Consider the following 12,925-nt stretch of genomic DNA (forward strand, 5'->3'; position numbering starts at 1 on the left):
AGAAGAGGATCTTTACTTTGAAAGAGAACAAACCAAAGAAAAGCATTTCCCTCTGGGAGATGCAGAGATGCCTTTCTAGGGTCAATCCAAAGTTTTTCTTTGTCTGTGTCCAATGAATTTTAATCCAGTCTTCGATGACATCTAACAGGCAAATTTAAAAGGGAGAAACTTTACTGTGCTGCAGCCCTATGATTATTCATGGGAATCTGGAAAAAAAAATCTTCAGTATTTTCATGTGAATGCCTAATGCTGCTGGCTCTATAAACAAAGGCTTAGCATTAAAAACACAGTAGCAGTTGCCTACAATGTGAGAGAGGAGGAAAATGACACGGCAGAATAAGCAGGCACACATTGGTATTTGAAGGACACCAGAGGTAAAAACGATGGTATTAATTGGAAGGGGAAGGATACTGAAGTAGTTTTGAATCAATTTCATCTAAAAGACAGAATAATTTCAGTGTGGTTTTAACAGCCAAGGCTGACAGCCCCTTCATGTGTGACCCTGCCCAGGTTTTCTGGGCGGCTGCATGGAAGAATCAAATTGGGTTTAACTCACATGAAGAAAGAGGGATCTCTTAAAAATGAAAGCAATTTCTCCTTTCTGATCACTCACTCCTACTTTTATTTTTTATGCTTTCTTCCTCCTCTCCTTCTCTGACTGGACCATTGTTTCATCTAACAACAATAAAAAGTGGCTTTGATTGCACACTAGAAAACTGGGGGAGGGCTAAGGTATAAAAAGTCCCAGTTATTAAAAGACAGCACTGTTGAAGCATCCTTTTAAAACATAGAAAGGTCTCATTATCAATAATGCTTCCTGTTCTTAGAGTCTCTTTACTTCCTTCCTTAAAAAGGTTTTTATACCTGATTTTGAGGCTTCTTAGGTTTGTTTGGGTTTCTTTGTGGTTTGTTTTTTTAATGTTTTGGAGGTTTTGGGTTGGGTTTTTTGTTGCTGATTTTGTTTAAGCGGGTGTTAAAACCACAGTCATCTGCTGAGATGACTCAGCATGTTTGTTTGGCGTATTCCAACACCTGCCTGGAAGTTCTGCAGCAAGAGGGATGAAAATGTGAGGTGTGAACACAGGAACAAAAGCTGAGTGCCCAGACATAGGCTAGACAGCCCACCTAAGTGCCCTGACATTCAAAGATTTAGCTGGGGAATTCACCTCTTACTTGTAAGCCAGGTGATTTAAACATCTGTGTACTTTAAAATATTCGCTAATGCTTTACTAAAATGTCATCACTGTTCCTGATTTTGTCTCATTTTTTCCCCCTTGTCGAAGTACGCTTTTTCTTTTAAAAGATATTTAATTATTGTCTTCAGATTATTTTTTACTATGCAATAGAAGAAGCTTTATAAGTGGAAAGATTATGCAACTGCACAGAGATTTTTTTGTGTGCACTCTTGAGGATGTAAAAAAGGTCAGGATCCTGATGTTCCTCTAAGAATGAGGCTTCACACAGGACTCTGCTTCACTGCTGGACCTCGCTGCTGCAGTTGAAAGAAATGCTTTTAATTTAAAAGCAACTGTGTTAATGACATTACACAAAACCAGGTATCTGGAACAGTACATGTGAGTGTTATTCTTCTGTTGTTCCCATCATGAGCCAACACAAACATTACAGGAAAGGTACTACACGGTGCCCAGCCCTGGGCAAAGAGCTCCTCAGGACTGATTCACCTGGGCTCTGCACTGATGGACCTAGGAGTGAAGCAGTAAAAGCCTGAGAAACTGCAAGGAGCTGGAGAGTAGAAATATCCTGGTGTTTTCACCAGAGAGAGTGAGAACAGACAGGGGAAAAAAACAAAAACCAAAACAAATGTTGGGAACTGCTTCAGCAAATGAGGCCAAGATGTTTTTCTCCTCTCCTCCACACAAAGAGAGAAACATTGTTTGTACATCGTAAAAGGAGGAAAGGATAACAAGGCATTTCAGAATTCATTCCTGATATTCTTTACTGGTGATAACAAAGTGTTTTCATGCTTTTTCAGTGTACAATATTAAAATTGTATATATTTAAGATATTTTCTCACTTTTGGACTCAATGTGGCTGCTTAATAATAAAATTAGCAGGTAGGGATGGCAAGAAAGTATGAGGAAACACAAGACTAAGACAAAGACCTGTCTTCCAAAGAAAGCCTGCATCAGAAATACTTGTTTAGTTTACTACAGGGTTTTCTATATTTCTCACTAAAAGATGAAAGGAGGGAAAAGAGAAGCTAACCAAGCCATTCCAGTGCTGCAAATGTGCAAATGCAGCATTAGTGACACTACACTGAAGAACAACAAAAATCTTACTGCTAATGTGCAGTTGTACAAAATCTAATCTAAAAGAGGGATAACTTTGAATACCTCTGGTTGGTTTTTTTTTTTTTTTTACTGCCAAGGACTGTTGAGAATGTTATTAATTTACAGCATTCATCTTGGTATCCTCTACAGTACTCTTCAGACTGAAAACATCTCTGATATTTTGAGAGCAAACACTGCTAGTCAAAGGACTTTGGAAAAAAAAAAAAATCCTACTAGCTTTCATCCAGTATTTACCTAATCCCAACCAGCACAAAATTCAGTTCGCTGAGGCAATTCTCAGTGAAAATGGTGACACAATTCTGCATTTTGCACCATCTTAGAAAGAAGAGATGGTTTACATTTTGCTCTTATAAGCACCAAGGCAAGCTGGGTCCAGCACATACCTTTATATATCAGGAGACAACCAAGACCCAAGCATGTTGTAGCATGAACTGTTCCCTGCTGCTACCTGTGCACAACCTGTCTTATCACCTCCGTTAGAATGGTTACACTTGCTGAATATCTCCTCCTGGATCTCAGCTTTACCAGTTTCCACATTTTGACAAAAGTGGCTTGAATAAGCATTTCCTTGAATGCAAGGTTCAGGTTTAGTACTCCAAGCCTCAGGTTGCCCCTAAATGTTTGATTCAGTTAAATCCAACACAGGATATGATCTGCATTTTTCAAGTGAACGGATGAACACTTGCTGAGAACACTTATTCTTATGGAAATTCAGACAACTCATTTCATGGGGTTTCCGATATTCAACATGACATAAATTTTATGAGTTAACTTGATCTCATTAGATTTACATAATTTGGAAGCTGATGATTAGATGAACAGCATTATAAATCTTTAGTGCAACTGTTTATCCACATATGCCTTTAAAACTTTACATGTGCCCTGTTTCTGATGGGAGTCCCTTATTGTCTATGTTGCCTTCCTTTCCAAATATATATTTTAAAAGCCCTTTCATCTATCATGGTCATGATTTCTTCTCCTTTGTAGTTCTGAGTTCCTGCTTGCCCATGTCTGTTGGGTTACCCACTCAGATATTTCACTGCATGCCTTTTCCTTTCTGCCCACCCACCCCTTTCCCTTTCCATTTATGCCACTTACTGTTTTGATCTCTACTTGTGCTCCTCCTGATCTCAGCATGCATTCCCTTTCTGATGTCTCCCTTCTGTCTTTACTCTGTCCTCTTAGAATGATTCAGTGAATTGGAGTTGTGAATGCATCTTTAACTCGGCAGGGAACTACAGAGCACTGAATCAGAATACATTCCCAATTAATTATCACACATATGGCTCCTATTCAATTAGCCTCAATTTGTTTTATTGACTGCCAGGGACAAAAATTTGAGAAGAGATGTTACCAGTTAAAGAGATACTGCCAAACAGTTAAACTACATCTTTGAATTTTATATAGCCTCCCTTGAGCGTAAAACTCCAGGCAACTCAGAAAACACTATTTTTTAATACCAAACCTACCTGATTAAAGGTGCCTGGTTTTCCTTGCCCATCTTGTCTCACGTTTTCCCAGTTCAGTGTGACTGCACACATGGAGTCACGTGATGAGGTGAGGATGGGGTTGGAGAGGAGGTGTGCACAGCTCTGTGCTACAGCAGGTAGACAAAGGGGCACACATGGTCACTTGCTCTAGAGGAGATCACAGCTCAAGACTCTGAAGGGAAGGTAGTTTCTAGCAAGGCTTCTTTTAGCCTGGGCTGTACCTGAAGCAGCACCCCCACACCTGAATGTTGTGGCTTGGTCACTCTGCAAAGCTCTACATGGCAAGGAATCAAAGACTCCCAAACCAGGCAAGAGTTGCAGGTACGAGCCCCTGGGAAGTACTGGTGATGTGCAAGATGGAGAGTGGTTACACACTACAGCAGGGAGCAGACAGGGAAGGGTCTTGAGAAGACAGTCAGATAAATAAGTCTAATGAGTAACACGTAATTTCAGAGAGCTCATGAAGAACGAAGGCTGAAGTACACACAGAGATGTTCTTTGTTCTTCAAACATTTTGGTTTTCTCTATTCTCTCCCTCAGTGCCAGATCCATGGCCACAAATAGCCCTGGAGAACAGGGCAAAGACCAGTTTATAATCATTGTTTAAAAAGAGGAGCATGTTTTTCATGCAAAAAAAATCACCTCTATTGGGATATCTGCCAATCTTAAGAGAAATGAAGGAAAAATGGCAGCAGCTTGCTAATATTTCAGCTTTTTCACAGGTGCCAGCCAGGGAACTGCCACCTACAACTGCATCAATGCCATACTCAAGGATACCAAGTCAGGCCTAAGATCCCTCAGTACAGGCTGTAGTCTACCAGTACAGGCTGGATTCTCACAGATCTAAGCAACTTTGAAATTTCCAGAAAGACTCTCACCAAATTCTACATGCTTTGTAAGTAAGATTGGCAAGCCCTTCTGATTTGGAGGCAAACCCCCAAAAATTAAGGCAAAAACCCGTTCATTCATTGGTCCTATTTGTTTTGACTTGTGAGTCCCATGTGCTAATAAGCACCCATTCCAGGTTCATCTGCACACTGATACTTATTTATACTATTTACACTATTTTGAAGAGTTCTAAATCAACTCAACTCTCAATAAAAGCCTGGAGGAGCCCTGAGGCCAACTCAGTGAAGACCTCTCTTAGAAGAACCACAGTCACCAAAGGGATCAGCATTCATCAGTGAGTAATTGATGTGAACAAAGGCACTAGAACCTCAGTTCATTTTAGAGCAAACAGAAATACAGTGTTTCTTTCTGGTCAGTTCATAAAAACAGTATAGAAATAAAGGCAGCCAGAGAGAAACACAAAAATTTGCAGAGACATCAGTTTGGAAGAAACTAAAATAATAGCAATGAACAGTAAAACTAAAGGCTACAATGTGGCTTTCAGACCAGGTAGCTGGAAAGTTTGAAGCCTAAGTAGGTTTGAACCCTAAGTAGGCCAGTGACAGTAGTTAGAACATAACATATGAGATGATATTTGATGAAATAAGGAAAACACTATCTCCTGTCAATTAGGGGAAACAAGGGAAATAATGCTGAAGTTATGCTAGTCACTATAAATCAAAGTCCAAGCCATTACTAACTATAAACATCTGCTGCAGTTGTTTCTCTGGAAACATCACTACTAAGGAGGTCTAAAACCATGTGAAAAAATCAAACAACACGACAAGAAAAAGACTAAGAAAAAAAGAAATCCAGTCCTAAAAGGAACAGCTTGAAAGGTCTGAGTATGCAGATCCCAAACAAGGCCCGTGGACAGTTATGGGTGAATGACATTTTGTGTTTGGAGCAGGGGTTTTAACAGCTGTAACAGATGAGCAGGCTCACAGGGAAACCAGAGGCACCAGAGTGTGTTAAAAATAAGCATTTGGAAGTGGAAGGCCTGTTATTTTATGGGGAAAAAGGGAGGGAGCAGACAGGTACTTTTCACAGCTCCTTTTCCCACACATGTGCATAACGTGGGGTCAGCCAGAATTACGTGTATACTGGGAAAACTCTTCCCATTCCACCTGCAGGCTGTCTGCGATGGGTAGGTTAAGTGAGCTGGCAGGAATAAAGAAGAAAAAGCCATCTGCATTACATCTGAGGCAGGGCAGGTTTTCCTTGCCCTCCATTCCCAGCTGTATTAACCCTACAGGTGGTTATTTTCCAGACCACAATGACTGGAACAATAACCCAGTGATACACTTTTTAAAAAGACAGAGCAAAGAAAGGCTTGCTCACATAGTCCCAAACATAGAGAGGCATCCTGTAATGCCAGACTGAGATAACTGGCAATTTAATCACAGCCTCTTTAGAGACACCTAATTAATTCAGTTACACCACACTGTAATTCATTCAAGGCGCTTCAAAGCAAATGCAAGCTGTGCTTTACCCAAAAATAGGCACTGAACCAGAAGAATAGAAACAGGAAGGTTTTATAGAATAGAAGCAGGAGAGACAAGCAGCTTGTAAACAGTGAAATCTCCAGATTCCTGGTGGCAGTTTGCTGTTTGTGGGGACAAGTCACAGCTGCAGCAGAGAACAAACATGCTGTTCCACGTGATCCACCTCTTAGACCCACTGGGGAATAAAAGTAAACTTTCTATTCTGTTCTGTCATTGTCATATCCAAGATACAAAGGAAGATAAGAGGAAGGGAGGAGAAAGACAGAGTCAGGCTGCAGCGTAACAAAGTAGTCAAAAAAACCCCCAAAAGCTAAGGAATTGAACAATAGCATTTGGACAAACACTTCATGCTTTAAAGTGCCTATACATTAAACAAGATTTATTGCTATTTCCTTTTCTCTCTCTGACATCTACAGCCTAATCATTCCAACAGCTGTGAAAATAGGGACGAAAAGAACTGTTTCAATCTGGGAAGCAGGACCCAGGCCAATGGCTGGACAAAACCAGTGTCACAGCAAACTTTCCTTTGTAAAAACACAAACCCAAAAATAACAGAGAGAGAGAGAAAAAAAAATTCTCATAGTTGAACTCCCACAAGGTAACCAGCTCATGAGCAGCAGCCCAGATTCTCATTTTACACCCCTCTCTTTTCAACAAAAAAGGCAGCAAAAGCTGCAAAACTGTGATTGCAAGAGTTCTTCTTCCTCCTTCACCTTCCTTAATGCCTTATTTTTTCTTCTTCTTAGTCACCCTTCCTTTTCCTCTCTGAAGGATCCCTGACCTCAGTGATGTATTGGTGTGGTAGACTCTGCCTGCAGTGAGTACCAAAGAGCATACTAAAAACAAACAGCATCTGCAGATTGCAGGGAAGAACACCCATGCTCTGCACACACCACAAGAGCCCAAACAGGCACAGCATGAGTCCTGAATTTTGAAGAGCCTGATAGGAATTTCACAGTTTGCTTACTATCAAAATGAATCCCATTTGCTTTTTTTACTCACTTGAGTCCTTCAGCTCCTTGAAAAACAAACAAGGCACCATTTTAATTCTCCGAGACCTTCAGCTGCAGCTTGCATCATCTAGAATGGAAGAAGCTCAGCCAGAGAAATCAGAGGATTCAAACTCTTTAGCCAGCAGAAAAAGTGGACTAAAAGAAACACAAGATTCATGTGTGCGCACATGGAAAACACCAGGTAGGGACAACCAAACCAACACTTTAAGGAACAGAGGGATCAGCTGCTCAGCACTCAGACTACTGGCTTAGTAGCCCTCTTCTATTAATGAACATGGTACTCTGTACTTGATAAAGTTCAGAGTTTCAACTTTGGATTCACTCTACCAAAAATGAACGGGATTATTTTTTTTTTCCTCCTCTAATTTCAGGCTGTTGGCCCAAATGAGATGCAAAAAACAAATCTTCCTTAAGTAAGACAACAATGAAGTTTGCTTGACAACAGAGAAGTGTGCAAATACTGATTACAATCAGTATAGAAATGACAATCTAAGAAAGCAATCTAATTTATGACTTGAAAGAAAAATAATTTTGATACATAAAACTGCTTGTCAAATTTTTTTTCAGTTATTCAATGAAGAGATTAAATTATTTTTAAAAAAATAACCCTGTAACTGACAATATCTAACTTCATGTAAATGTAAATGAATAATTTGTAGCTAATGTGTGATAATTTAACGTAGTCATCAATACAACAAGGAAGTGTTTGAAAATGAGTATGTGAAACAGGCAGAAAAAAAAGTCATATAAAGTATATTGAAGATAGCTTTCCCCTGGACAAAGTTCCTATCAATAAGCTGTGAGTATGGAAATAGCAAAAAAAAAATCTCCACAAGCTTCTGCTTTGTATGAACTCATCTCGGACAACACAGCAGTGAACCTGTGACTTTCCATGAATACCCTGACCTGAACTTGGGGAAACTGTCAATGCACTCCAGAACAGAAATCTGTACAGAAACTTCCCCATCTGTCTATTCTGTTTTGTCTTATAAAACCTTTAAACTTCTGGCTGTAAGGAACTGCAGCCCAAAGACAGGCAGATGTGCAGAGCCAGAACAACTTTCCATTCCAGCTTAAGTTCCTGATCCTATCTTACTCCACAGCTCAAAAAGAAAGCAATTATGCTATCCCTTTGAATTTTTACATGTTGGAAGGTCAAAATTCAAAGCAGTAAGGCAAGGCCCATTCAGTTCATTCAATTATTTGAAGTATTTTTTAGAAAACTTCCTTATTCTTAATACAAATTACTCCCCTTCGCTGCCATTTTCTGTCTTTTCACAGTATGCTTTTAATAAACCAGGAGTTTTTCTGTCCAGCTCTCACTCATTCTGGTTAGTTCCTCATGTGACGTGAAAGTCAGGCAAAAGAGAATCAGAAGTACTAGAGACAAAATGAATACAAATTTAGGAGGACTCATTCCATGTACGGATTCTGAGATGCCACAGGTTCAGGCAAAGACTTATTTCACTTTGATGAGAACCTGAACCTTCTACAAGGCTGTTTTCTACTTCTGAAAGATTTTTGAGAGGCATGGTTTTGGTTTTTGTTTTAAGTGAGGTCATAGATGATACACTAGAATTTCTAACAAGCAACAAAGCACAATTTTTACAAAGAATAACGTAAGCCTTCTGGTTGAAGATGAAGTTGCAGTTGCTGCTTATTTTGAAATGACAAGCAGTGGTGAATTAAAGCATTAAAAGGGTTTGGCTTTTTCCACTTGAGGTTCCACTTGAGTTTATGGACAAAATAATTACCTTGCTTTGCAAAACTATTAGCATCGAGTTCTTCACTTCCCTTAGCAGGAATCACAGATGGTCACTACTGAAGAAAACAAGTCACTCATGCATCCTTGTTAAAGTATTAAGTATCAACCATTTTTGATACTTCCTGTGAATATCTCCTGTTCATTTTGTATCAAAAGATTAGACAAACCGAAAGAAAATATAAATGACTCCCTCTATTTCCACTGACAATAACCTGAAGACTTGACACTAACTAAACTATATGGCAGTGATGTGTCTTCAACAGAGGTTGGTTCTCTAACTGGTACCTAAAAAAAAGGAACCACATGCCTTCAAAACACTCTGGTTGAAGTAAAATGTAGCAGATGTTAATATCCCCACTTCCTACTTCAAAGTTTCTGTCCAAAAATGTATAGATGTCTGTGGGATTAGTGGTAGCTTTCTACCTCTCCATAACTGCCCTCCACTTCCCTCCCATGAAAGAACAAAACTGTTGACCCAGTAAAAAAGATGTGAGAATTTTGTTAAGACCTAGTCCCAGTGTACAAAACTGAGCTCCCCTCAAAAGGTTTCCACAAATCTCATCACATTCTGAAATGAATACAATGCCTCTTTATACAACTCAGCTTTGTCTGACTGATTTCTTTATAGATGAGTACATGTTCACCCACTGACACAAGTCAAAATGCAATAAAATAAAACTCTTCAAACTAAGATACACCAGCATCACTAACACATTGAGATGTGGTAAGGGTACAGCCCTCCTCACTGGTGAGACCCAGCCCTGACTTGGCCAATGCAATTTTCCCTTTGTGCCTCGTATCACAGTTCTGCAGCTGCAGAGTTACCTGCTGCATCCCACAGGGTAGCATTTAATCAGCCTAGTTAGTACAAAATGTATTTATGAAGTCTGACTGCTAGTGCCAAAGGCTTCACAGATTTAGTTGCTAGCACTAGCTAGCAAGACAAAAAAGGCTGACCATGGGAGTTCTACTGCTATTTTCTTTTTCACAGCTTTGTTACCGTGTGTCTGTACAACAAATGCAACATGACGCCTCATCTGTAACACACTGATAATTGCTTAAATACATTTTCAGAAACAGCCAAATAACTACAAAAGAGTAGAACACCAGAAACAAGACTGAAAGATTAACCTTTCATGCCCTAATTTAAGGATTAACTTTGGAAACAAAAATACCACCAGAAATTAAACTAGTGAGAGCAAAACTTTTACAAATAACAAGGGTAGAAATTTTTAAATAGTCTTACTTGTAGTTTTTCTCCCAGAACTTGATTGGTCGTGCATACGATGCGATGAAGATGACACTACCCAGAAATGGACTCAGTGGTGTAGAAAAGACTGAAGTGGCCAGAGTTTGAAAAAAAAGCATAGCAGAGTCTGAAAATTGCAAGTTAAGGTAACATGGACAGGGAGGAAGGCAGGCAGTGCTAAATATCACCCATTACCAGCATGTAAGAGCACGTGGCTCTTCAATGCTACAGTTTTATTATCGGGGTGACCCCATCTAATCTCTGCTCAAGGACAGATCCTAAGCATAGGCAGTGCAGTAAGTGACCTTTACCAGCTACCTAAGGTACCTTCTGTAACACAAAAGTGCCTTTCCAGTGTCTGACACAGAGTTTAAAACACACACAAAAGGTAAAAAACCACTCTTGGAAATTATTCTCCATACTGGAGTCTTGCTTTCACTGTCTCCAGTGTTCCATTCTGTGCGTTTCTGCTTGTTTTGGAATGACCTGGTATGTGGAGAAATTGTGCCTCTATACTCCAACCTGCTGGTTCAAAGTCATGCTTTCACATTGATTCTTACTGAGAATTTACTATTCCATGCTGACTGAAAGCTAAAAAATGCTCAGTATTTCCCACTTTGTGAAATACATAAAAAATGAGAAGGTGAGGACAGGGGAATAGTAAGTATCACACATAAACATCATAATGAATGCCAGAATCCATAGTTTACTTTAAATGTAAAGTCATGTTTCAGGCTGCTGGAAGGCAAGTTGGGAGATGGATAAAGATACTTAAAAACATGCAAGTTATAAAGAACATAATTAAATAAATGTCAGCAAATAAAATGTTAGGCCTAAATTCTTCATTAATTCACACATCCATGAAATTTAAAGAAAAATACTTTCAAACTGGCATAAGAGACCACTTGTCATTCCTTTACACCTCTCTTGGGAGGTAGGTACAAAGTAAAGAAGCCATGAACTAAAGGAACCACTATCAGTGGACAATGATCAAGCACATCTCAAACTAAATTTCAGGTAAAATCACCCAATAACCAGTGTTTTAGCTTACCCTATTATAGCAATATACTTACTGTATGTGTGTCTCACAATCCCTGAGACTTCACAAAAAGCCCTTTTTAACAAAAGTAGCATCATTCTTGGTACAGTATTTCCATAAAACTGCCAGCTAGCCATGCTTTCAAAGCCCTTTGCAAAATCTAGAAACAAATATTTGCCAGAAGATACCTTTCAAATCTCTAAACCTTACTGAAAGACAGTGGTCTGGAATGGTGTCTTAGTGCATTAGAGAGATTGAAAAAACGAGTTGCCCTTACAGTCTGGAGTTTAAAAAAGCGACAGAGAGCACAGAGCAGAAAGCAAGTGCATCAAAAAAGTTAAACTGTCACATTACAGTGCAGTTATAACCAAGCACTGGCTGTGAGAGATGAACAAGTATTTACAAGTGTCAGATAAGGGAAGGAGGCATGGGAGCTGAAGAGAGGAAAAGAGAACAAAGAGGACAGATAAGGGCAGCAAACCAAGTTTCTAAAGTTGGTACTAATATAATGATTGATTTAAAAATTGCCACCATGAGCCAAGACATTTCACACACCACTGTGAACTGTTTGTGTCTTAGACATAATCAGTGGCAACGGGGGGCTTCTTTCACAAAAGACATAATGCTCTGCTAAATGGACAGGAGACATTACCAATTTGATTTGTGAAAAGTGATTTTAACTGCTTCATATCTGCAAGCTTGTCATGAGAGCAAGTAACAGCATCTGACTCTCATATATTATCTAATGCATGCAGAGGGCAATTATCTGTCACAGGGGTATTTTTATTTGAGGATATCCAATTTGTTTGTATTAGGTCATTATTTACTTTAAACACCAATGTTTTAATTATGTCTAAGTAAAAAAGAAGTGTCAAAAACTTACAGGCATACCTTCCTACTCTATGACCCAAGACAGGTTTCCTGTGTACCATCTTTGTTAGGCTACATTGTCTAGAAGCAGAACTTGTTTCTTTGTGAATAATGGATTTTCTTTCTAACATGGCCAAAATCAAATTTTGAGAACAAAAATCCCAAAGCTAAAAACTCTTCAACATTAAATAAAACATTGTCTCTGAGGATTAATCCTTGAAATTTAATAATCTGTTTAAATTCAAACCAACTTCAAAATAAGTAAGTGAAACTGACATTTTGAAAATCTTTCATCCCCTTCTTCTAACACAAAACTTTGCAGTAAGGCCAGCTCAAATCCTCTGTTACTCAAACCCCACATTTTTACTTGCATTTACTAAAGGTCCCTTCCAGGCACACAGTCACTTAAAGGTTGGGAAAACTGACTGTCACAGGGCTCTGTTTTCTGATAGAAAGAACACTGAAACAACCAAAGCAGAAACTCTCCTAAACAGGATAATCTCAACTACAAACTTTTTTTACCTCCAATTTCATGTGTCCTTTTTAGGTAAAATTGGCCTTTGAACTACCAACTACACTGACTTTCTCAATGGGCTGATAGTTATAAATGAGTAACTTAACTTCCTAACTTAAATGTTAGGAAGTGAAGTTGCAGATCTTTCCTCAAGTCTGAAGCACATTCCTGTTCCTGGTCTCTTAGGATTAAGAGGGACTTTGAAGGGTCAACTAGTCCATCTAGCAGCCACAAGCAGGATCAGCTAAACCTATATGACTCCTGAAAGACATTCAACTAA

General features: G+C 39.1%; 1 protein-coding gene across 2 annotated transcripts in view; it reads right to left on the reverse strand.

Annotated features, from left to right (window-relative positions):
• PCNX2 (pecanex 2) overlaps positions 1 to 12,925 on the reverse strand; it is a 149,193-nt gene that overhangs the window by 44,296 nt on the left and 91,972 nt on the right. For both annotated transcript variants that reach the window (XM_015621574.1, XM_015621573.1), the window contains exon 23: positions 10,220 to 10,349. In XM_015621574.1, coding sequence (XP_015477060.1) covers positions 10,220 to 10,349 — 130 coding nt within the window. The remainder of the gene's footprint in view (positions 1 to 10,219; positions 10,350 to 12,925) is intronic.

This window comes from Parus major, chromosome 3, assembly GCF_001522545.3.
Source record: "Parus major isolate Abel chromosome 3, Parus_major1.1, whole genome shotgun sequence".
Classification (NCBI taxonomy): Eukaryota; Metazoa; Chordata; class Aves; order Passeriformes; family Paridae; genus Parus; species Parus major.